This window comes from Pholis gunnellus (genome assembly GCF_910591455.1).
Source record: "Pholis gunnellus genome assembly, chromosome: 6".
NCBI classification, from domain to species: domain Eukaryota; kingdom Metazoa; phylum Chordata; class Actinopteri; order Perciformes; family Pholidae; genus Pholis; species Pholis gunnellus.
Genome location: NC_136532.1, coordinates 14,389,525 through 14,414,411, shown reverse-complemented (window position 1 = coordinate 14,414,411; position 24,887 = coordinate 14,389,525). Strand labels below are relative to the sequence as shown.

General features: G+C 42.5%; 1 protein-coding gene across 1 annotated transcript in view; it reads left to right on the top strand.

Moving 5' to 3' along the window:
* arb2a (ARB2 cotranscriptional regulator A) overlaps nucleotides 1-24,887 on the top strand; it is a 142,517-nt gene that overhangs the window by 91,641 nt on the left and 25,989 nt on the right. The window contains exons 9-10 of the mRNA XM_079160880.1: nucleotides 1,991-2,107; nucleotides 8,054-8,138. Of these exons, the coding sequence (XP_079017006.1) occupies nucleotides 1,991-2,107; nucleotides 8,054-8,138 (202 nt within the window). The remainder of the gene's footprint in view (nucleotides 1-1,990; nucleotides 2,108-8,053; nucleotides 8,139-24,887) is intronic.

The following is a 24,887-nucleotide window of genomic DNA, read 5'->3' as shown; positions in this document are numbered from 1 at the left end:
CACACACACACACACACACACACAGAAATATACAGTTTACTTCGGCACCAGTAACCACATTTATTATAGCTCACTTTTAATATAAAAGTGATATCCAGTGAACCATACTCACGTAAAGAACATTTTCCATCAACAATGTTGACTCAGATGGTTTAAGGGCCATACAATAGGAATAGAGACCTATTTATCCACTTGGAATGTGGACAAAATGTTCAGTTTTCTGCCCAGACTTGTGAAATGTTTTTTGACTGGTTTGAAGTCATGTCCTTTGTTTTTCCCATGGACAGTCAGTCCAGTGTCTCCTGTTTCCTGGCCTCTGCTAGCAGCCCGTATACTCAGGGACTGGCCCGTTTGGCTAGCGCCAGAAAACAGGACCTTGACTGACACCTCCAGTTTTAAAAGGTTGACTTTGCTTCTCCCACGGGCCCAGTTCTGCCAGAGGAAAGCTTTTCAACCAAGCGTGGATGAAGAGGGAGTACAGAGAGGAGTGTGCATCTGTGTGTGATTGTATGAATTTTGTGTGAGTGAGTGAATGTGTCTGTTCATTTCCATGTGCAGCGTCTGTCTTCCTTTTGTTGTCTATCTCTACAATTGTGTACTTTTTTTTAATGCTTGGGGTTGTACGTCCCCTCTCAGTCTGCTCTACCCTCCACCCTGATTAAGACGCTACAGTGGAAGCCTTATCAGCTCCATGATGTATGAGTCCTTAGTGCCTTAATAGATTCCATTTATCTCTATACACTCCCACTTTAATTTGGCTGGGCGAGGCAGGATGTATTCAAATGCCCACCGTCATTTTGATGTACAGCCAACGACCAGCCAATCTAGCTGGCTGAAAATGGGTCGTGTTCCCCACTGTGAATGTGTATAAAATGGGTAATTTCTTCAGCCTTAGCCCCAGTCTGAGTGTCAGACTAAGATTCATATTAGCAACAGCCTTAACCTTCTATACCCTCCCAATCTGTAGCAATATTTTGTTTTATTACACCACGCTATTACAGACTAATATTTATCATATTCTTACATGCAGGCACCAACCTATCCCTGATCTTCCAATCCCTGCCTTAGCTTTAACATTGCCACTGAAGTACTTGTCTTATTCTCAAGCACCAAGCCAGAAACACCATCGCCATTTTAAGCCAGTAGTTCAGGACGTTTCCTAATTCCTAATAAGGACACTTAAGATGGAGCTTTAAACTAGTGTGCTCTTGGTCTGTTTGGCCTCAGTGCCACATGTAGATGACCTGGGAATCGCCGTACTTAGTTCTGTTCCACAGGCTATGTCCATCCCCAATCCACCACTTTCTTTCTCAGCTTCACTAAATGTGTCCAATACATGATCGGGAACCGATTGTTGCAAGTCCTGTTCTCTTTTCTTCCCGTGTTATCTTAAAGCCAAGCCTAGTGAAACGGCTCGTCCCAAGGCCTGCAGTACTCCTCGGGGTGGGACCAGCGGTGTGGGAAGTCTATTGTAGTGCGGTAACAAGTCCTTTGCGTGACATTTTCCTTGGCGTTGACATTCAGAGGGGAATAGGAAGACGGGCTTGCGGAAGCCACGTTCTCTATGACATGTGAAGGGAAAGGGTATTAAGAATGGGGACAGAGGTATATGAACGTGCACAGCAAAGGGACATTTGCACAGAACGTGACAAGGACACGCTATGCTGGAGCAGCTCTTTCATATTTCTCTTTATAACATTATGCCATACACCAGGTTGAATCTGTATTCGCTGTCCAGTGGGCCTGTGCTATCCTGGTCCAGGGAGTAGGCTGACAGTGTATGTTAGACAGGGACTAAACATTGTATTACGCAAGTATCTACTAACACAATGGTTATGTTATATTATTTTCTTTCTAAAGAGGCTATCATATGTCTTACAGCATAAGGTCTCTTTGTTGTTCAAATGTTGTCTGAAACAAACCGTATCCTCGCATGTCGATAACATGCTGATAGGGTGACTAACAACATTTTGATTTGCTTTTGTGGCAGATGAATCAGAGGGAAATGCAGGTGAAGAACAGAGCGTGCGCTGTGGCTCTGACGGACTCGGCTCACAACATCTGGCTGCAGGAGACCAGCAAAGGCACACAGGACTGGATGCAGCAGGTAAAATAACCACAAACGCACAAATATACAAACTGAAGGCAAAAAAAAGCCACTGCAAACTGTACAGGGGTCTATTCCTGTGCTCCCATCTCATCATGTAAATTCACCAGGCAGTGAGCTGAGGTGTCTTAGATTTGACTCCTCTCTGATTTCTCCCTGCACAACCCTGCTGACCCTCACAGGTACCCCTGACCAACAGCTAGCTTTAGAAGTCATAGAGAACCATTGTTTGAATGTTTTCTCTCGATGTCTTTAAAAAAAAATAAAATAGAAGCAGCCCCCACTTTTTTCTTCCTGGGTGCATGTCAATGAATAACTAAGACAGTCAACCCTCGCTGGTGCGTGTGTGCGGCTTGGCATGCATGTGTTTATATGTGCTTTTGGGCAAGCGTGTGAGATAGAATGCACGTGCACATGTGCATTTGTGTTAGCTTCATTTTAGCACTTGCCCTTTCTGGTGTGACCTCTGCGCCATACGCAGCACCTGGGCTCACTCAGTATGCACATACAGATGAGGACCAGCCAAGACCAGAGCTGCTTGAGAGCCGGAGATGCAAATGTCATGCACACACACACACACACACACACACACACACACACACACACACACACCATACCTTTTATTTCTATTACTTCCTCTTTTATATCCCTTGCCTTTTGTTTTTGCTATTTCTGTCATCTCCCATTTTGCGTGTGTTACTTGTCGGTGAATGTGTATGTATGTTAGTTTGAGTGGTGGGGATTCAAGGTTGCACTGGCCCATTCTCCTTGTCTGGAATTTCCTATTTTTGATTCATCTAAGGGATGTTTGGGACACAGCGTAATTGGAATGTTAAGTGATTTTCTATTTGTGATGATTCCCCGGAACAATAAATCTGAAATAACCTCCTTTGTCCGGTTGGAGTAAGGGGACAGGCAAGGATTCACTCTCTCTCGTACTCATTAACACACGGTCCTTTTTTGGCTGAATCAAGAGATGAGCCTTCCTAATTAAAGGGAATTTTTCTTGAGGGAAACGGAAACAAACCAATATGCCCTTCTGAAGGATGCAACATATAAAGCTAATAGATTTCACATACTCTTGATTTCCTTTGCTTTCAGCCTTATGTTTTTGTCTTCCTCTTTTCCTTAAATTCTTAATTTTCTGCCTTACCATTGCAGTTTTGTGCAATTTCTTTCTAAAAGAGTTAAGACCTCACTACTTGAAGAAATGTTTATACTCTGTATTTCTCTCAGGGACTATTAAAATGACTATGTCAATCATTACATCAACTGTAACCCAACCAACAACTCAAATTCACTCAAATGAATGATAAATACTGGGAGATATACATTGTTTTTGGATATGTTAACATTTGATTGATATTGAGGGGGGAGGGAGCAAAATGAATATATTATATTTTCAAAACTAATACCGTCAGTTGTTTTGCTCAAATTCAGTATTTCATCACATCCCTGGCTTCTGTGCATGGATGACAGTGCTAGTTTACGAGCCATGGGTCAGCATGAGGATTGAGGTGAATCCAAAATTGACTCTGTCCCTAGTCATTTACATTAGAAACCAATACTGTGTATTTGCAGTGGTTCCACTAAAAGGTCAGAGTGCCTTTTTGCTCCACCCAATATTCAAATATTAGGGATTTCGAACATTGGCTCAGTTTTCTGATGTTTGGCTTTGAATGATCACACGATACACACACACACACACACACACACACACACACACACACACACACACACACACACACACACTACAAGTACATGCAGTTGTTAGTGCAGTGCAAAACATAGACGCACAAGTGCCTACAGACCCCGTCAGTAGATGCATTTAATGCTCCTTTTAAACATCTCCTTATACATCGATATCAATAACCCATTCACAGTTAGATCTTGAACATAAACAACACTTGCACATTGAGGTACAGCCACACGCACGCGCGGGAAGGGCAGCCCAGAAGGTGCTGCACATCACAGAAAGGAGATAGCAGTGAACATGCATAATGCCCTGGGTGATATATAAACGTGGGTGCCCGTACGAGTTGGTGCATGTGAGGTCGGGGCACCCCAGCATTGCACTGCTCTGTTCTCATCGGACAGAGATAATTCCCTCCCTCCGGGGTTCAAGAGGTCACTGGACGGTGGGATGGAGCGATGAGAAGCGGAGAGTAAAAGAGAGGAGATGGGATTTAGAGATCAGCGCCTGCTGGGCCAGGTTATATGGACCAAATGGGTCAGACGAGGGGGCAACTGACGTCATAACCAGGAGACAAAATACAGAGTGATGGTAAGAGAAAAGAAAAAGGCAGGGAAAAAGGCAAAGGCTGAGCTAGAAAAACTCCATCCACTGGCTGAGACAGAAGGAAATAAAGTATGAGAAACGTTCAATTATTTAGATCCCGTTGACTGGCTCAGACACAGCACAGGTTAGAGCTGTGGAAAAGAAAAACAAAAAGACAGGTAGGATATGAATGGAGTGAATACAGATGGAGGAGAGGAGATGAAGAGATGTATGTGGAGATAGATGAGTAGCATAGTGAGAAGAAGTGAGTGAGATAGAGAGAAATGCGAATGATGGTGTACAGCTGGCAGCCTGTCACAGTCTCCAAGGTGTCTCCTGTCACTGTGCTGGCCTGCTGTCACACTCTAGTGGCCTGCCCAGAGCTCACATACATACACACATACAGAGTACACTATGGTCATGAATAAACCATTCTAATCCATAGAGATTATACAGCAACTGGAGGAGGTGGGAGAGAGACGGACACAGAGAGAGTGAGCAAAAATTGATACTCAGGACTACTTTCGGAGAATTTTGGTTGCGGGCTGTCATGTGTGTTATGGTTTAGGAGACGTTTGTACAGGACAGAGTTTTCTATCATGTCAAAGTCCAGTGTGCTTTGAGAAAGAAAAGGTAGAGATACTGGTTTACCATTTAATTAAACCGATTGTACACAATTGCACATTTACATACTACACGTATTTTATTCAATATTTGCATTGAGGGTAGTTTCCAAAAAGATCCAAAAGATAATTTTGTAATGGATTTGATTATCAGATCACCCTTTTTATATTTTATGTTTTATACTTTTTTGCAAGTGCCAAACCTGAGTTTATGGTGTGTTCTGTTGTTCGAATGCAGGCTTTGGAAAGAGTAGCCTACACATCCTCATTTCAAGGTGCTGTGTATGTCTTCCTGTGACACTTACTGTGTAGTGGATATGGAGACCTAACAGAGACCTATTTGGTCCTCGTGCAGACTCCATCAGATCCCCCTGCCATCAGCTGAATGCAGTGTTTTGTGTCCATTACTCTCAAAGTGTGTGCGTGCAGCATGGGTGTTTGTTGTGTATGTGAAAGAAGCAGGCTGGCTTCCACTGTGACTTGCAGAAGGAAGCAGGTGGTGGATCTCACATACACACACAGTCAGACACACACACACACGTGCACGTACACATGACAAAGAAGGATCAAAAGCATCTCTCACAGGTAGAGTGGTAGAGCTGACACCTGCTTGTCATTTACACCCTCGGAGCATACTTTTAGCTTAATGGTTAGCTTTAGCACTTAGCTTCAGCCTTTAACTCAACACTATAAAGGATCTTTTTCGAACTTTGTTCCTCCATAATGTTAGTGATGGAATTTAAGTGAAACAAAATGCATTCTGCAACAATATGTCTTGTGTTGTGTACAAATGGGTACATGCATGTGCGCATATCCAGCACAAACCAAAACACACACTTGGCGTGGGGGGAGAGTCAAATCTGTTTACATGTTTGTTTCACTGTCTGCCTTTAGTTCAATGGCGCCATTGATCGGCGGACGAGCCGCTTGAAGTGATGATGCTATGTGTCAAAGGCAACCGATGTGATGTGCCATCCTTTTGTCAAGTCGCCCTTCTCTAATCCCAGCCAGCAGGCCTTGCCTTTATGTGACTGCTGTTATGCCTGCGGTCTCCCACAGCACTGGGGCTGTGTGCGATGTTTGTGTGTGCATGTGTGTGTGTGTGTGCATTTATGCAAGAGTTTGTGTGCACATGTGTTGTTGCCTTGACAAATCTATTCAAACCCCGGCCTCCCTGCCTCCATTGGTGGTGCTGGTGGAGGTGAAGGAGGAGGGAGGAGGGCCCTTTGAAAGACTCCCCTCCTTCCCTTCTCTCCAGCCGCCTTCAGCCCACTGCTCCACAGCCCAGCTGACATCTTCTTCCAGACAGACTGAATGAATTAAAGGAGATACAATGAGACACTTGATGTAGCAGTCAAGGAGCCCCACTGCTTCTGTGCGGCTCTACACCGCTCTGCCCGCAAGCCCAGGCTCAGAGGAGAGCACATCTAGGGCAAAGCAAAGGATCTAAAAATACACAATATGCCACTGTTTACCGAGATGACTTGTCATCTTTTCCCAACACTAACCCCCCCCCCCCACCCCCACCCCTATCCTCCTCCCCTCATCTCTCTGCCGATCTTAGTTCAACACTCTTTGGCTCCTCTTATGTTCTACGACTATATAGGGCTAAATTAGGCATCAAGTATATTCAGTGTCCTGGTGTACCTTTGAGATATTCACACATAAAAAAACCCCATCAACATACCTGGGAGAAGGGTGCGTTAGTGCGTGGTTAACTTCAGGGATGACAGCTGAGTATAAGTGTGAGGGCCTTAAGAGTCAGGGTTGCTGAGGGCAAAAATGCAAAAGCATGTGTTCCTCTGTGTGTGTATTTGAGTTTGAATGGTTCACAACGCTGCACAACTTCGTGGGAGACCCCCTGTAATGCAATCACTGACCCACACACAGGCACACACAAGCATGTGCAACACTGTAATGGCTGTCAGGGGGCCAGGGTGAAAGTAAACAAGGGAAGATAAGCAGTGATTCAGAAGGACGCCAGCTGCACATTCTAATCTCTTTACATTTTCTCTTTCTTCTATTTAACTTTTATCTTATCTGGAGAGCGTCTTCTCTAAGCATTCCTTCTCAGACTCCCTCTGTCCCCCTCTCCCTTTTCCCTTGTTTTTGTACTAACCTTACAAGCCACAGCATACCGATCCACATTGCATGGTCAAAAGGGAAAACATACTTTGATATGTTGTCATCTGACCCAGAGAATGAAACCTCAAAGCATGGGAATAGGAAGTTGTTTTGAAGTGGGGCTTTGATGCAGTTCATTATTAATTGTACCTTAGGTTTGTTTAACCCTAATGTGTTTGAAACAACCTAGTAGGTAGAAAGAGGGCCCGCCACACAGACAGATGAAGACAGCAAAAAACAGATAAAGAGGTCTTCTCCTCTTTCTGACAGTAGAGTTGTCAACCACAGGGGGTTTGAGAGGACTTGGGGTGTTTGCAGGGGGTTATGGGTCAGCAAGCTGGGCAGACACCCTCCCCCAGGGCACCCACTGATCCACCATGGTAGAAGGCCTCAGCTCTCAACCACAAACAAACGCCAAGCTGTCTGAGCAACATGTCACAGAGCTTTTAATTGCTTGTTCGTGTCTCTCTCTCTCTCTCTTTCTCTCTCCCCACCTCGCTCAACCATGCACATACCTCTTTCTCGATCATCGTATCTCCCCTTTTCCTCTGCACCTGTCCCCCTTTTCTTTGTCTCCCTTGACTCCCTATTTACCCTCCCTTTTTATTCTCCAAAATGTTTTGTTGTATTCCAATATCTCTTGCAATTTCAATTAAACTTGCAGTATTTCACTTTATTTCCATAAAGTGAAAAAATAATAATATTTGAATCACCAAGAAAGACTTACTTATTTGTATGTCAAATTTATTTTATTTGTCTTTTATTTTAGCATTTATTTCTGTGTATGTGGGAGTAATTGTGGAGAATACTGGTTGCCACTTATTCATTTCCCAAACCCTCCACATGCCATAAGTAGATGAGACATTTGCCCTTGTTGTTCTCAATTGTCAATTTACATTTTTGTTCCGCCTCTCCCTACAGCACTGTTGTAACTGGGTGTCGAGTCCAGAGCCCCTGGACACACCACTGGATCCCATGCTGCCAGACTGCCCCCGAGTCTCTGCAGGTATCAAACAATATCAAACATTATTACTCAATATCTACTTATAGTGTTATCTAGATCGCTTTCAGTTTCCAAATACAATGATTGCAAGGAATTTGACTTGATTTATTTCAAGGCAGTTAAACAATAGAGTACTAGCACAACAATAGTAGGTCGACATGTAACAGAACTTCACATGTAGGCAATAGGTGCTATGTCAATGTTAGCTAAGCCAAGCGTTTATTCTACAGTCAAAGGTGAAAAATTGGTCTGCACTGTGAGAAGTAAAGTTGGTTGCTGTAGGTGTGAGTACTGACAAACTCGCATTAGCAGAGGCTCACAACGGGTGAAAAAGAAATGATTAAAACAGTGGATTAAGCTTCATGGATATATTGAAAAATCCATGAAATGTTCATAAATCATCACTACATGTCCCTTAAATGTAGCCTAAAAATGGGGGATATGTTTCTAAGTAAAGTGAAATTATTTTATATTGAAAAGCTGCATAAATGACAGATATGCAAATAGTAATACATTCCTCAGTGTTTGTTTTACCTCTGTATACTGTATGTGTTCATCAGTGGGATATAGCAGTGCCGATAACAGGGTGCCATAGGTGCGTTGTTGTGGGTATGTTGACAGTATTTCTTCTGTGTGTGTGTGTGTGTGTGTGTGTGTGAGAGGTCTTAGTAGGGCTGATTGAGAAGGATCATTGTCAGAGAAACTGAAGCAGTGGTAGATTATCTTGAAATACAAATACACGCAGTAGCTTGTCTCACACACGTTGCAGAAATGTGCTGTTTGATTTTGTTTCTGTTTTCATCCTCTCTGTCACGCCTTCTTTCTTTTTTCATCAACTACTCTGTCTCCTATATTCATTAATCCTCTCCCGTGGTGTTTGGCTTCCTGTCCCTGTGCCCTCTCAGTGGTGGACTGGCCTTGATGATGTCATGGCCATCATGAGAATGTGTCCTTAATGTAGGATTAGGGATGAAAGCTGTAATCCTCAACATGACCGTTGATAAGAGATGATGATTGCAGTGTTGTTTGAAGAGTGACACACATGTGGGCAGGCACGCACAGGCGCACACACACACAGAGAAACAAAAGGAAAATCTTAAAAAGAAATAAAATATCATATCCGTCATACTCTATGTATATGTAAGTAGCAATTATTACATGTAGCACACAAATACAAACACATCCTTGTCTCGTCGCGCATTTCCATCATCACTCCAGCAATCCTGATTTGTAATTGTATTCTCTTCAATGCCCCTCTGTGACACCATGGTGAATGTATAGGTCATCTTACACATGCTCCACGTGTTAGTGAATACATCTCCAACACTGCTATCTCATCTTGGCAACTAAAACACCATGTTGCACATGGAGCTGTGTGCGTGGGTGGCCTTAACATCTACCAGTGAATCAGTTTCTTGAAATGTCATCTAGTCTTCAATAGAAAACTCGTACTGTATTTCATCTTCAAATGTCATTTTTTTTTACCTTGATTTTATACGTCTCTTTTCAGTGACTGCTGTCGGTCAAAAGGCAGCAACCTTAAAGCCAAGATATCGCAGTCTACTTTTCGAAACTCTTGGCATGCCTGGCATTGTCCTATCACAGAGCTGTTTGACACAGCGTCCATCTGTATGTATGCACTATTGACTTGTGTTCCATTGACTTTTGCTACTTTAACCCAGCTGAATAGATCTGAGTCTCTGGCCTGTTAACAGAGCTGCCAACTCTTCTTGTATCTGGTCTTTTGGTGGCAGCCTCTGATGTCAAAGGTTGTCTCAGTCGTCTTTGTGTCCTTGGCAGCCTGGCAGGTTCATAGGCAGCCGCCATTGTGGTAAGAATCACAGCAGAGCAACAGAGGTGACGAGGTTGAGAGAAGGTTGAGGGAAGGCTGTCAGGGCAGCGTGGCCCAGCACTTCAATAGACCCAACAGTTACCTCTTCTGCTACCATGACTGCTGTTGTTTGAGTTGCTATGGTACAAGCCTGTGATTTGGTCGGAGATAATCAGGGTTGACCATAAAGCATCTCCGCAACAAGGAACAGACCTGTGACTCCATGCAAGTGCACATTCTCATATGCAGACACACACATCACAGTGTGAACCACTGCTCTTGTGTGAAGCCCGGGGTGACTCGGCTGCTGTGGGGAATGGCATGTGATCGGACACACACAATGAGATGTCTGAAGGCTAACAAAGTGTATTGGAAGCCTGTTTAAATGTGGGCACTGGGACTGGTCAGGTAGTCTGATGGGAGAACTGGTTGAAGGACGAGTCTTGCCGTTGCTCTCTGTTCTTCTCTCTCTCTCTCTCTCTCTCTCTCTCTCTCTCTCTCTCCTTACTCTTCTTCTGCGTCTGACTTTCTCCGTACATCTCCCCTCCTCCACTTGCGTTCTGCCTCCCTGTGTGGAGCAGTGATGATATGATGATTGTGTTTCCATGCTGGTAGCCTCTTGGCAGAAGGAGGTAGGGAGAAGTGGAGGCAGAGCTGGTCTGTTATTCCTTATCATCTGTGAAGCAACGTCAGTATACCAGCATGGCTGGTGACTGGGCTGGAAAGACCCAGAGAGGGAAGGAGAATAACGCATAGCAGGGGTGTCCGCTAAGGTCTCTTAGTATTCTTGTTTTTAAATTTGATAAAACCTGGAACCACTCCCTTCGCATTTGACTGGCCAGCTTCCCTACCTTTTTTTTGTTTTGTTTAATTGTGTCTTAATCTTTCTCCCTTTCACTCCATTCTTTTTTTTTTTCCATCTTGCAAAAGGAATTTGTTCTCCCAAGAAGGTCATTGCTCTGGCGTTTGGCAGTGGCCTGGCACACTAGCAGAATTTTATCAGTTAGGAGCACGCTGAACACGGGCAAAATATGCAGATAAAGTGGAACCAAGCTCCTGCTGGAAAAGCTCCCTTTGTGTGTGTGTGTGTGTGTGTGTGTGTGTGTGTGTGTGTGTGTGTGTGTGTGTGTGTGTGTGTGTGTGTGTGTGTGTGGTGGAGTAACTACAAGGACGAGAGAGAAATAAGTCTGTGAGTGGGGCGCTGTTTAAGTGGGGGGGCCTTCCCAAGATGTAATCATTCCAAACCTACAATGCCGTTTAGATGCCAGGACAAGGATGAATACAAGATGAGAGAGAATGAGGGTGAGGAGAAAAAGATGGACAGAAACACAAGAAAATCCCAGTCTTACAGTCATTTTTTCTGGTAATGGCTTCTTTGTTTTTGTTGCTTAGTTTATTGACTTTTTTCTTGTGAGATGGATGATCAGTTGTTTGATCAGTAAAGATGCTATTTCAAAGGTGGGAAAACCTCCTTTGTTGATAACACACACACATACTTAAGCACACAGACACATGTACACACAACTTCCTCTTGGGTGATTACTCATTGTCCAAGCTGATTATTAATTACAAAGGGAGACCTCTCTGAAGGTAAACACTGATTAATGGCTAACAAAAGTAAGTTAATGTCTTACCTGTTCTTTAATTACCAACCCTGCTCTGCTACAAGCGTCCCAACACAAGGCTGTAATTAACCCTAATGGACTGCAGGAAGAGACTCACTTTCATTTTCTTTCGCAACATAAATACGCTACTGTATGTCATTTTTTGATGTGCCCACCTTTCTTCCTTTTCTATTAGAATTTTCCATAATTAAAAAAGTGAGGATTGTGTTGAAAGGATTTCTCAGTTGTTTTGTTTCATCTTGAATGAAAATAGCAGGGAGTTGGCTGAAAAAGTGATGCAATATTGTTAAAGACATGAGAAATAATTCCTGTGCAATGACATGGGAGGTCACTGCCTTTCTTCTTTACCTAAGGCTCATACCTCTGTGGCTCAGTGTTATTAATGTACCAAGATACCACGGAGACACAAAAGAGTGCCTGTGAATAAAAGCTGATACAGAGCACGCACACACACACACACACACACATTGTCGGGCTCTTATTGTGAATATGCCATGTCCTGCTGTAGAATTGACTTGCCTTTAACCTTCACCCCCCCTGATCCACACACTGCTGACCGTGAAACACCTCTAGCTGTCTGCACCTTCACCACACACAACCACACACACACACCATCTGATTGATGTTTGTGTGACTTAACACTTTGAGAGGAAACTCAGGCCCACTCAAATTAACCTCACCTCCTCCAACCACTGTTTTTCCAGCTTGGTAAGTTGGAAGTCCGCTGCCTCGATAGAAGATCACATGAAGATGTGTATGTGTTTTTGCCTGTGTTTTCACATATGTGTTTTGTTAGCTTGACCGGCACACGTTGCGCTAGTTTTGCAGGAAATAGACAAGTAAACTCTGGTGAACTGGACCCTAACCCTTGACCTGGATTCACTGAGGTTGGGTCAGGCTATTGTCTGGGTCACATTTGTGACAGATCACATCATAAGGATGTGGAAAATGCTGAGCACAAGAACTCCTGATGTCTGGGATTGTCTGTCAGTAATAAACTAGTAATAAAGTGCTGATTTGTGAGATGGAATATCAATTTGGTTTGATTTGTGATTATACTTTGATATCATAAACTACAACCGATCAGAATACCAATTTCTAATGGATTTATTTTAGTTCAGCAGTGATGCACTCATTGTATTGTTGTCATCTATGTAATATTTCCTTTTGATACCCAGCCGTCAAACAATGACAATCTCTGACAATTTATTTTTCTTTAGTGCCTGAGTAAATCTCAGACTTCCCTGGTGGTGATTGGCCAATTGCACCAGTTTACCAACCTCAAACTAGAGGCAACCGTGATAGGGTCTTAGTGAGGGTACTGAGTTGAAAAAGAGAACAAAAGTTCTGCCAGAGATGAATGGTTGGTGTGGAGGCTATATCGAAGCTGTGCCGGGATCTTTTTGATGTATTCTCTTTTTTCCACCTTGTGTGATCTTTTTGGAGACTCTGAAGGGCCAGGTTTGGTGCAGAACCTTTATGCCATAATGTTACCTGGGAAACACAATCTTCACCAGCTTGGAATTTTTTCAGCAAGAACAAAAATATGTAAATCGGCTTAGTTTTACAATGACCAGCTGGACTTTATTAGAGTTCTCTGCCAGATGTTTTCTATTTGCTATTCTATTCTATGGATACCCTGATTTGAAGACACCAGAAAAAAGACAGTTTTAGAATCACCGGAAAAGATTTACGTTGTAATAGAGCTGGAAAATCTCTTTGGCTGTGGATCATAATCTGTAAACTTTCTTCAAGGAAGTAAACCTGTTTTGTTTTGACAGGCTAACAAATACGTTTATCATTGAAAAGCCTTATCGTCTGATGTTTTTGCAGGAAGAAAGTGTCAGGATTACTATCCTGTTCTTAGTACACTGATTATACTGATAAATAAGACAAATCAGAAATAGTTTTGAGTCATGCACAGCTGGTGTTTTTATTTAAAGGCAATTTGGCATTTGACGTGGAACATTTATGGTATGCTGAGGAATAGGTAGCTTGTTTGGTCCTGGATAACTGTGTTTCGAATTTTCATTTAAGTTTAAGTAATAATGAAGGTTATGCATCATAACTAGAGTTCCATGTGCGAAGGCAGAGAACTTCTGAAATTTGCATGTAGTTGTTGAGCCAATAAGCTCGAACCAGCTAATTCCACATGATAGCTTCTGTATAAATGTCTGTCAAACCTTAACTTGGCACCCACAAGCAGGCCCATACAACATCCCAACCTGCGTATACAATCCAAAGCATTCAAAAATGTAATTCTATTGGATATTCCAACTATCCAAAGTTACCAAATGTGTTTGGCAGAATTTTGGGGAAATGAGTAAGCGAGGCACGACACATCTCGTATATTTTCATTTACTGGAATGGTGCAGCCATGGAAAGATAGTCAGCAATATCAAGGGAATAAGAGGGGGTAGGGGGAGTGTTAAAAGATGAGGGGAAAACATCCACTTTTGTAAAAAAACAAACCAAGCCAAAATCTGGTTTGTGATGTCTGAATGTTGTTGCCATCTTTTGGTGGTCCACTTCTTGACCATGAGTGCCAGGATACCGAATGCTGGGAACATAAATTGGCAAATATATAGGATCTGTTATATGGTGAAGCACCTGTGAAGTGGAACAGATTTTAATGTATTTAACTCTCAGCTGCCTTGGCTGGAGTGGTACCTTGGCTCATTATCAAGAGTGTGGTATATAAGATAAACAGAAGATATGAGCAAAAGAGAGAGTTAACTCAGAATATCTTCCCTCTGAGCTTTCTTTGTCTTTTACTTTACTTTTTATTTGTATGGATTTTTTGACATCTGACTTGGAGTCATTGAAAGGTTGCAGATGTAGAAGTAGTTTTTGGTCATGACAGTTGGGAGAAAGGCACAACCTGTTTGTCAACTTAAAGGTTCCTTAGCAAAATGTATCACAGCTCTGATTAAAGATGTGTGAATGTGATTCTTTATTCATGTGGAAACACATTTAGACCCAACAGTACAGCATAAATGAAGAATGACATCGGAGCTGAAGCTTGAGATGCAAACATCTTCTTGAAGAGAATATGGATTACAATATCATATACATTTGACTTTTGCCTCAAGTGTGCATTCATTTTGATCAGGTGGTTCAATTAATTGGCTCAAGCCATGACAGAAATATCAAGTTTCCTCTGCACATTTGAACATCAACATCTGAACTAACCTTGATAGATTCCTCCCCCAAATCCTCACTGTGTCTTGGACACAACACTGCCCCCAGTCCATTGTCAGGTCACAGTGTTGTTACATGGTGACAGCGCAATCTGTTCTGTCATGTAGGTTGCCGTCTCTCAGGGACATTTCCTTTGAATCAAAGACTTGACCACTTTGATTCAATTCTTTGATTCAATTCTCGAGGACCGTCGGTGTTTATTGATCTATTCCAGCGCTTCGCTTTCTGTCCGACATGAATCTTCACCCAGATCAGAATCAAAGATATGCCGACATAGTCAATAGACAAGCCCTCGTTACAGGTCCAAGACAAGGGTTTTGCCATTTGTTTGTCTTAACTGACAAACGAGAGGAAATGAAGGAGATCAATACATCAAGCTAATAATTGTACTAGCTTGTCAAAGTTAAACACTATATAATTCTTCAGCAGTGATGTCAGGTTCATGAAATGTTGACTCTTGCATTAGCTTATCTTTACAACTCTTTTGATCTATGTGAGGATATTGCTTTAGTTAACAATTTAAATATTGCATTTATATTAGCAGCTGCAGTAACACAAATAGTTGTAATAATAATATTTTGTATGTATTATTGTTATTTGCAGTATGTGGTGGTATACACAGATTGAACACATTTGAGACCAGTGCATCTTATTTTAAACAGAAAATGAATATATTGTGACGACAAAAACAATTTGAATCAACACCAGTAGTGTGTTATTCAGTTCATATCTTTAAAGTATATTAACTACTGGGCATAGATACACTATGAATAAATAGGTTTATGTGAGGTATGCATGAAGGATGCTGACAAGATGTGAAGTGTGATTTGTAATCACATCTCCCATGCAGAGCACTATTGCTTTACAGTTTAGGCTATTGTGATTATGCTAACTAGAAGCGTGTCTGGAAAGCCCAGTCTGTGGTCTTCAGTTCACCCCTGCACTAGGTAAACTCTATCCAGGAGGCATTTTATCCTCTACTCCTTCCTCCTACTCATCCCATCATCCCGAGGAAGAGAAGAAAGGGGAAAGACAAAACGGGAAAAAGCCTGGCATGCATAAATGAAAGTTCAACAAGGTTCAATGAAACACTTATACAATTTGCTGCAATATAGTGGGGTTTTATAATCTCATTATCATCTTAGTGCCAGATTTGCCCATGAGGGCCGTTCTGTATTCACTCTTATTAGCGCCTCAGATTTGTCCATTTGTCCTTCTGCTACCCGCCTCGCAGCCAATCACTGGGACGGTATCGTTAATAAATACCCCCTCCTTCTTGTTTTATCGCCACTTTCATTTTTTTCTTCTCTTGCTATACCTCCTACTGCTTTATTTATGCTTCTTTTTTTTACTTTTACTTGCTGTGGGGCAAACACATAGCATATTATCCAGCAGTCGGCTAATAACTGTATATATTTATTTCTACAGAATTTATTTCCCTTTAAACACATCTGTACCTACAGCATACAGTATCTAAGTCATTAGATTGTTCATGCTTTGACTTGAATCCCGTGTGAGACTTAAGGACATACATTGTTGAAAAGTTTAATAAACACATTTTACTGTATACATGCTTAACATTCTGACCATCTCTCCATATTACCCACTATGAATAATGTACATTGTGGATGAATGACACAATACAGTTGCACTCTGTTTACTCTATAGTGTTTTGAGTATGCGGGGTCAGATGAGGGAGCTAACGTACAGGGTACAGTAGAGCAGGTCACAGGCTGCTTTCAAATCCCCAAACCTCTGAGCTGCTCAGGGTAGTGTCCATCCCTGGTCATTCGGAGGACATCACCAGATTAGTGCTGCACGGACATGGATCTCATTTGCCCATATGGCCTCTTCTCATTGACTCGATATAGGCTCTAATCCGCCCAGCCTTTACCCATGACCTCGACATGTGGCAAACCACTTAGAAAAAAGAACACACAAGCATATACCACATTTGACGGCTACAGGATAAAGTGTGGAGATGAGGAAGAAAACGGTGGCCAGTGTTTTCTCGATTTTCCGTGTCTATTTGGGATTCTATAGGGGCAACCAGAAAAAAAGCGGGAAATGCCTTAATAACATGCTGGATTCTTCTTGTAGCTGTAGACCAGTCTTAGGTGCATTCCCCGTTGTGGAATTAATCCAATAAGCCCCAGTGGGGCACGGCAAATCCTAACCACTGCTATTAATGTAACTCTTAGCAATCACCTTCATCCCATAGTCTCCCAGAATCACCGTGCCCTCATTAACAAGGTAAAAGTAGCCACCCAACAAGTGTTACAGTGATACTTTCCATGTAGCAACACCCCTCTGATGATACTTATCATCATTATTGGATGTGGCCTTGTCTGTGAGAAGATGAGAAGAACCACGCCATAGAGGAAAACCCCCCACCTTATTAGCATAATGTCACTGCTGGACCAACATTTCATTTCCATTAACTGTTGTGTGCATTACTTCTGAAATAAATAATCCTATTTCAGTCTAGATATTGTAAATGTTTGTCAGTAAATGTAGCATTCCTCACAACTGCTGCCACTAGGTGAATGAATGGATAGCAAAGTAGATTAGAGTAGGGAGAAGTTGATCTATTGAGTAATCATATGACAGTGTAACCATAATAAGTTCACACTGCCAAAAAAAGAAAAGCTAATTCAGTGCTCCACAGCATTTTTATTCAAGACTAAGAACATTAATGTGAATGTGTAATTTACCGTAAATGACGAGGAATGAAGTCAAACCCACAAATACTGATGGATGTATTTTTCTTTGCAGACATATTTATCAACATGTTTAGTTTTGTCAACATAAATTAATTTACTGCAACTATTTGCACTTATTCAGTTAAAGCTGTTGAGACATGTTGCATTTTTAGTTTGCTTTTGTTTGCCTTTCAATCAGGTCCACTGGAGTTCATGTGCCATCTTGTCTTAATTTGCCTACAGTGGTGAACAATTTGAAAATTACTCGAAAGACAGACTTGGTAATTTTATTGAGGGTCAAACTGAATTTAGTTGCTCCTCCCTTTTAATTAGATTAGATTGTGACTCCCAGAAGTGTGTATTAACTGTAATAAGGTGAGATTTAGACCTTTTTGTTATTTTACTGATCTTTTACTGTGCTCTGTTGGACTTTTTATACATGTCTTTTAAATGGAGACTGTTATTGTTATGGGTTCATGAGGTCATTTCATAACGTTTAGCTGATGATTAACACATACACATACACACTGTATGCCCAACTACTAGATTGAAGAACCCATACTGAGAACCAACATCTGCAAAAGCCAGTCAATTTAATATGTCACTGTGCGTACACTCTTAAGTTTGTGTGAGATCAAAGGGTTTTGATTTTTCTTCCTTGAGTTTAAACCCACCGGTCGTCTTCAGTTAAACAGTTTCGATAAGTTGTGGCAGTAGTCCCGCACAATTAAATTATAATTTAATCCACTTTTAATGTGATTGTTGTGAAATAAAAAAGAACAAACAGAGAATCTGTGAGAATGTATTTGGAAAGCACATAATTGCCAAAGAGATGATTAGAAAATGAAATACAAAAAAATCACCCTTGAAAGTCCTTGAGTCCTACTCAACCTCAAATTACAATGTTTATTTCTCTTTTTTATATAATTATGTAAAAAAAAGTGACTGTACACTCTACGATCAGCCAGGTTTTCAGTATGCAGCAGTGACCTTGGATCCTCCCTCATGCTCCATGTTGACATCTTGACAGATACAAACTTTATTAATCAGCCATCTCCAGGACAGGAGACAAACCATGAAACCGATGTGTGCTTGTATATGAGAAATGTGGCAATTAAAAATGTTTTTATTTTTTCCAGTGAAAACACCAAGGAGTAGAAAGTGGTAATAAACACAGCTTGTTTGTAGCCTAGGAAGCAGCAATTATAAAGTGCTTGGAGAGTTGTTGTGCTTATTGTGCCTGGGAGTAATGAGATAGCCTGCGTTGATCCCTCACCGATGCTATGGTTCCTCTTTTCCTGCTTCTCTTGTTTATCCACTAACATCCTCTGACCATTGCTGGCCTGTCACTGCTCTGGGCAGTGACCTTTGACCTGAGTGTCAGCTGACTTTTCAGCTCTTAAAATGGTCTGGCACGGAGTCGAAGTAACGGACCAACAAATGTGTCATAAAGTGCAGTTTAGTGTTTTTTCCCACCAAACCAATCGCTCTGTAAACATTTGTCTTGATTTTTAAACGGTGTTAATGGTTAGTCTCACTTGTTTTTACTGTCCATTTTCTCCATGTGCATTTGTCTTATTAAGTGTTGACTGATGTATTTCAAGCCAAGGAAACCCATTTTGGGATCTTGTTGTATTGTGAACATATTCTAACTATGTCATGAGAGACGTATTATTTCTGAGTGGCTGTGGCTCAGGAGGTAAAGCAGGTCGTCCACTAATCGGTTTCGTGAGATCGGCTGTTCGATCCCCGGCTCTTCCAGTCCGTATGTCGAAGTGTCGTTGCTCAAGATATCAAACCACAAAAATTGCCCCCGAAGGCTTTGCCTTATACTGTAGGTGCTAAATAAATGTGAGTCCGTTCACCATCTTTTTAGTCACCTTCTGTCCATCCTGTCACTCTGAAACTTGGGTTAATTCCCCTGAGGTCCACTAACTGTGTCATCTGTGACAGGTCATTTTGAGAAATGTGGTTGTGTTGTCAGTCTTTATACTTGGGTGTAGAGATGTGTGCATGTATTCTGCACTTACAGATACTCACCTACACTTGAGTGTATGTTCTCCCAAGAAGAAGAATGCTGTGTGTACATGCGTGTTATCTGGGTGACCTAGAGACAGACTGGTTATCACCTCTGTGAGCCTCTCAGGGCTAAACTACAAAGCCAGCGGAAAAACACCACTTCTGCCTCCCCCCTGCCTCTGCATCTGTGGGCTGGTCAGTCAGTATGTCCGCCTACTGCAGCGCTCACCTCCTATCTAATCAACGTAGACAGGCCACTTGTCTGCATACACACACACACAAGCTAAATGTATGCTCACAGATTCAAATGCACACGGACATGCTCAGAGATAGCTGTACACATGTAGACACACTTAGTGATACAAGCCTAAAGACACACACACACACACACACACACACACACACACACACACTGATAATCACAGACAAACTCACATTGAGATATGACTAGCTGTTGCAGTGAGATGTGAGAGGGGCCCAGAGGGCACAGAAAGGGGTCTAAGGCCAAGTGCTAGACATGCCAATCAGGTAGCGGAGGGCGCCACAAGGTTGGACAGGGGGGCCTTAGAGCAAAGAGGAAATAAATTGGGCCTCATGACTCTGAGGGACAGTCCCCTTCCCCATCCTTGAGTCCAAGTCACCTGACCGCTGTGTGACTCTAGCCCTCCTTCCAATCACCTCCACCCTACCTTGTCCCTTGTTAATACCCTAACAGGATCTCCAGCCACAGAGGAGACCGTTTGAGATGCAAAAGGGTGGGGTCAGTATTCGGAGGCGCAAATTCCAAATCCATCTTTGGCGCCATTTTAATCCCCCTTTTGTTTGGCTTATGAAATGCTTTTTTTTCTTTCAGAGGGCATGCCAGCCGACCGTCTGATGTTACATAGTGCAGCTCCCCTTTGCCCCTACCTTGCCCTCTGAACAACATGTGGCCAGATAACAAAACCCTAAACAAAAGAGGTAGATTGCCAGATCAGAAGAAAGGTGGGGGCTCGCACTTTGTGTCTGCAACACTTCATGAGCACTAAGCGAGGTTGGCACCAGCTGTTGGAGCAGAGATGAGGAGAATCGGGGGGAAGTGAATTGCGTTTGGCACCAGGCGGCTATCAGGCAGTAATTAGTATAGCTAACATCCCAGATGAAGGAGTCAAGTCTAGGTCAGGGTAAAAAACTTCAAGGGTCTTAGCGGGTAAGGGTTGGAGGCCAAGCCATGCCCCCTCCCCTCCCTGAATATAAACTCATGCCGTGCCTGCTCAGATTTGCTGAAATCTGTATTGACCTTTGACCTTAAGGTGTCGCAGCCAGTCACATGTCAGACTGGCTCCTGTGGACCACGCTGGATGTGTTCATATTAGATTGGATCAGTAGTTCCTACTCAAGACCTGCCCATCCCGACCCAAGATTTAATCTTACACACGATGAGGCCTTTGACATAGATGTTACCTTACAGCTTAAACCCATGCTTGGCATACCTGCCCTGCTCTGGCCCCAGGATCAACCTTTTTCTGTCACACAGAAATGCTCTGAAGCCAATCAACAGTTAAATCAAAGCATGTATGGATGGACGGATGGACGACGGAGAGAAATGGATTGTTTTGCACTGCAATTCTAAGCATCACATTGTAATCTCTTTCATATATGGTCAGCTTGGTGTGTATCTCTATACAAACGTATGTGTGTGTGTGTCGTGTGAGGGTCACTGTGCATTCATTCCTGGTTTCTTAAAAGACCTCTAATCCTCTAATGCAACCATAATCTCTTTTAATACATTGCATATTAGTTGACAAATCACATGATAATAAAGTGATATGAAAATGTTTCTTTCGAATGACAGGATACACTAAGGATTTAACTTGAGCTTCTAATCGTAGCTGACACTCTACTTGTTTTGTTGATCATGTCATAAGGTTTATGTCCGATGTTGGCCTGTAACCTTCACACAGCAGGGGCTAAAAGCTCACCAACAATCTAAAATTGCCACTAACCCTTTGGAGACATAAACATAGACCTCATATATATACCTCTGATAACATAAGCAAATTTGATACATATGAGCTGTAAATTACAATGCATAATATGCATGCTTGTATGTTTTTTTTATTTCATAAATTGTAATCAGGGATTTCTATGTGTTCTTCCATATCAAATACTTTCCTCTGAATAACTTAAGTCTCTGAGGAGTTAAGATAAACGAGGTTCGACTGCAAAAAAAGGTTTGAACTATGTGAACTTTGGTGCATTTAATTTATCCTGTGTGCTATTTGTGGTGCTTTTCATCTCTTGAATCCTGGCCTAGTTTCTGCATCTTGTTTTTGGAAAACACGAGCTAAGCTGTAGTGCACAAACTAGACAGCCATTAGATCACTGCACTGTAGGTCTGACCTCTGACCGGCTAAGCCCCTGCCCCATCCCCCTGGTAAACCTCTCAACCAAGCCCCCACCTGCCCGCCCCATGCCCTGCCCAGTGCCTGTCCCTTCTTGGAAATGATATTATGGTGTTTGGATCATCCTCCTTGTCTTCCTCCATACTGTAATCCTATTTGCTCTGTCATGTGTTGGTGTTCACAGATGGTGAGTGTGTGTATGTGTGTGCATGCAGGCGTGGAGGCGGTATGACACCCAGCACACTCACAGCTGTTTGGACTAGCTCACTGGCCCCATTGTCTCTCCCACACATCCCAGAGAGAGTGGTCCTGCTTAAACACGCACATAGGGCCATAACCAACCAATCACCCAGAGGGGTGTTGAAATGAGTGTAATATTTTGGGTAACATAGCACACAGAGTTTTAAAGTTCACCCGTCCGTCCTTCACTTTCCCCTCCTTCAGCGGTCTTCCTCCGTAGTACCATCCCTGCACTTAATGAACATGTTAAGCTGAACGACTGAATGAGTGCGAAATGGGGTTGGGGGGGTGTGGTGTGAGGGAGTTGGGGGGCAGGTGGAGTGGTGTTGCAGGATGGGAGGCATTGAGTTCCCACTCATTGTTGAGTCTCGGGTAAAAAGAGAGAGAGAAAGCGCAGCAGGGGGAGAGGTCCTTGGCAGTGCTCCAATAGTTGGCGTCTCGGCGTCCACATTTAGTTCCAGCTGAGTGCCCACAGTGGGCACGGCCGCACTGCCTTCACTCTGACCTCTCGACCGAGGACTACTGCTTGCCTGTTTCCACCACCCCTTTTGATTTATCCCTTTCTTCTCCCTCTCACCCCCCTTCTCACCCTTTGTATTTTGGAAATGGCTTCATAACAGCCAAAACAGAGATGTTTTGAAATTGATTCGTCAAAGCAATGGGATCGGTTTGTGATCAAACAACCAGTGGGATGCTTTTGGGGCTTTATTTATTTATTTATTTTTAATACAGTCGTACCTATCATCCAACTCTTGATCGAAACTAAAATCTTTTAAACAATTTAATTTTTTTCTGATGTTCAAATAAAAGACATCATTTGGGATTTTTTCATTCATTTGTTTTTGTCAAGTATCCAAGAGATGCGTTCAACAAAAGCAAAGATTTGTTCTGTTTGCTCTCATGTGGTATTTGGGATTGCAATACGTTTATGACCTTTTATTGATCCAGATTAAAAAGTGTTGTTTGTTTGAAAAAAGTTAGAATTTTGTGCAAGAAAGTTTTGAACATGTTTGTTTCACAAGGTAAGAGGCGGTTCGTTTTATTTTTTGAATAGCTACAATCACAGGCCTTGAAGTGGAAAAGCAGGGATTGTAGGTTTTCTCCTATTGTTTGACCTCCTTACCCTACACTTGTAGACTTTCTCTCAAGGTGATGCCCTTGACACTGAGTCAGCGAATGTTAGTGTTGGAGCAATAACACTATCAAGTGTTGTAGTCCATTGGAAATAAAAAGACTTCCAGTGACGAACTCAAGGAGTGTTTTATGATGACGGACCTCTGTCCTTTACCTCACTTCTTTCCTGCTATTCATCTTTTCCCTTATTTCCCACTATTTCCTTGCATGTTCCTCTATAAGATAAAATGAAAATGTTTGAAATCTGAAATTAAGAATCTAAAGTAAAATTGAACCTGATGACTTAGAAAAGCTGAAAAAAAGCAAAAAATCTTAATGTAACGGTTTGTTTTTAGAGGTAATATCATCACAAACAAAATCTATAATTTTAATTTCAAAAAGTTTATGTTTGCTTCTGGATCTCGCTCGTTGTGCTGCTGCACAGACATGGAACAAGGTAGGCACCGGGCCAAACATGGAGAGTCGATAGCTGTTATACGGGCAAACGCTTGCAGATAAGCAGATTTTGTGAGCACTAATGAATTGCACCTGCATTGATCTCCATGGGAAATCCTTGTATGATACAAGAATAATGTAAAGGAAAAAGAGAAGCATAGGGTTGAAGGGGATGGGGGAGGTTGAGTTGAGGTTGTCGGCAATGGGGGGGCAGACGTGTTTGTGCAGACTTTGTCAGGATGCAGACAGTGGGATCAAGATTGGGTATTGATGAGATAGGGGGGCCGGGTGACTGAGCCACAGAAGCTTGAAATAAACTGTCGGAGGCACACGGCCAGTCATTACAGTGAAGCCGCCTGGCCCTGCTCAACCTTGAGCCAGTCGATAAGCTATTATAACCATGCAAATTGTGGCCAAATCAGAGACCTGACATATTGGTATTATATTCCTGTGCAGCCACCGGGTTATGCATCATTATTGGGAGCCAGCAACAATATGCATTATGCTCCCTTGTTGTTTAGCGTGTAGACTCATAAGGTGAAAACACTGCCACTGACAGAAGGACAATAATGTTGTGTATGTGTGTATTGGGGGCATTGGATTTTTTTGTGGAGGGCACAAATTGAACGCACCGATAACTTTCTACATGCCAAGCTCCTGTGCCATTTCTTTTTCACAATCTTATCAGACTTTTTCCTCAATATCTTACTCCAACCCCCTCGTTGTTTCAGCTCCTCCACTTTCAGTGGGACGGCAGCCTGCCAGGTCATTTACTCTCAGTGACAGTGTGATGCATTCAGCGGGCCAGAGTTTGGATGATGTAATTTGGGCTAAAGGCTGTGTAAACACTGCTGTGACCTTGGTTTTAGATTTGTCAATAGGGCTGGGTTGGAGAACAGGGAAGAGGATTGTGTTGGATTGGGAGCGATGTGCCTTGGCTATGATAGCTGGAAGTCTCTAGCTGACTTACTGATATGATAACCTGAGATACCTCGGCCTTACCTTTCACCCAAGCTACACTCTTTTAGCCATCTCTCTGCTCTCTCTCATTGTCAAAGCCCTCCACTCACCTCTGTTCCACTCCTTCCTCTTTGATGTTGGTGTGCTTGCTTTCTCTTGAACACTCGTTATTGCCCTCTCCTCATGTTCTCTCTGCTCTTCACTTTTCTCCTCTCCGACAA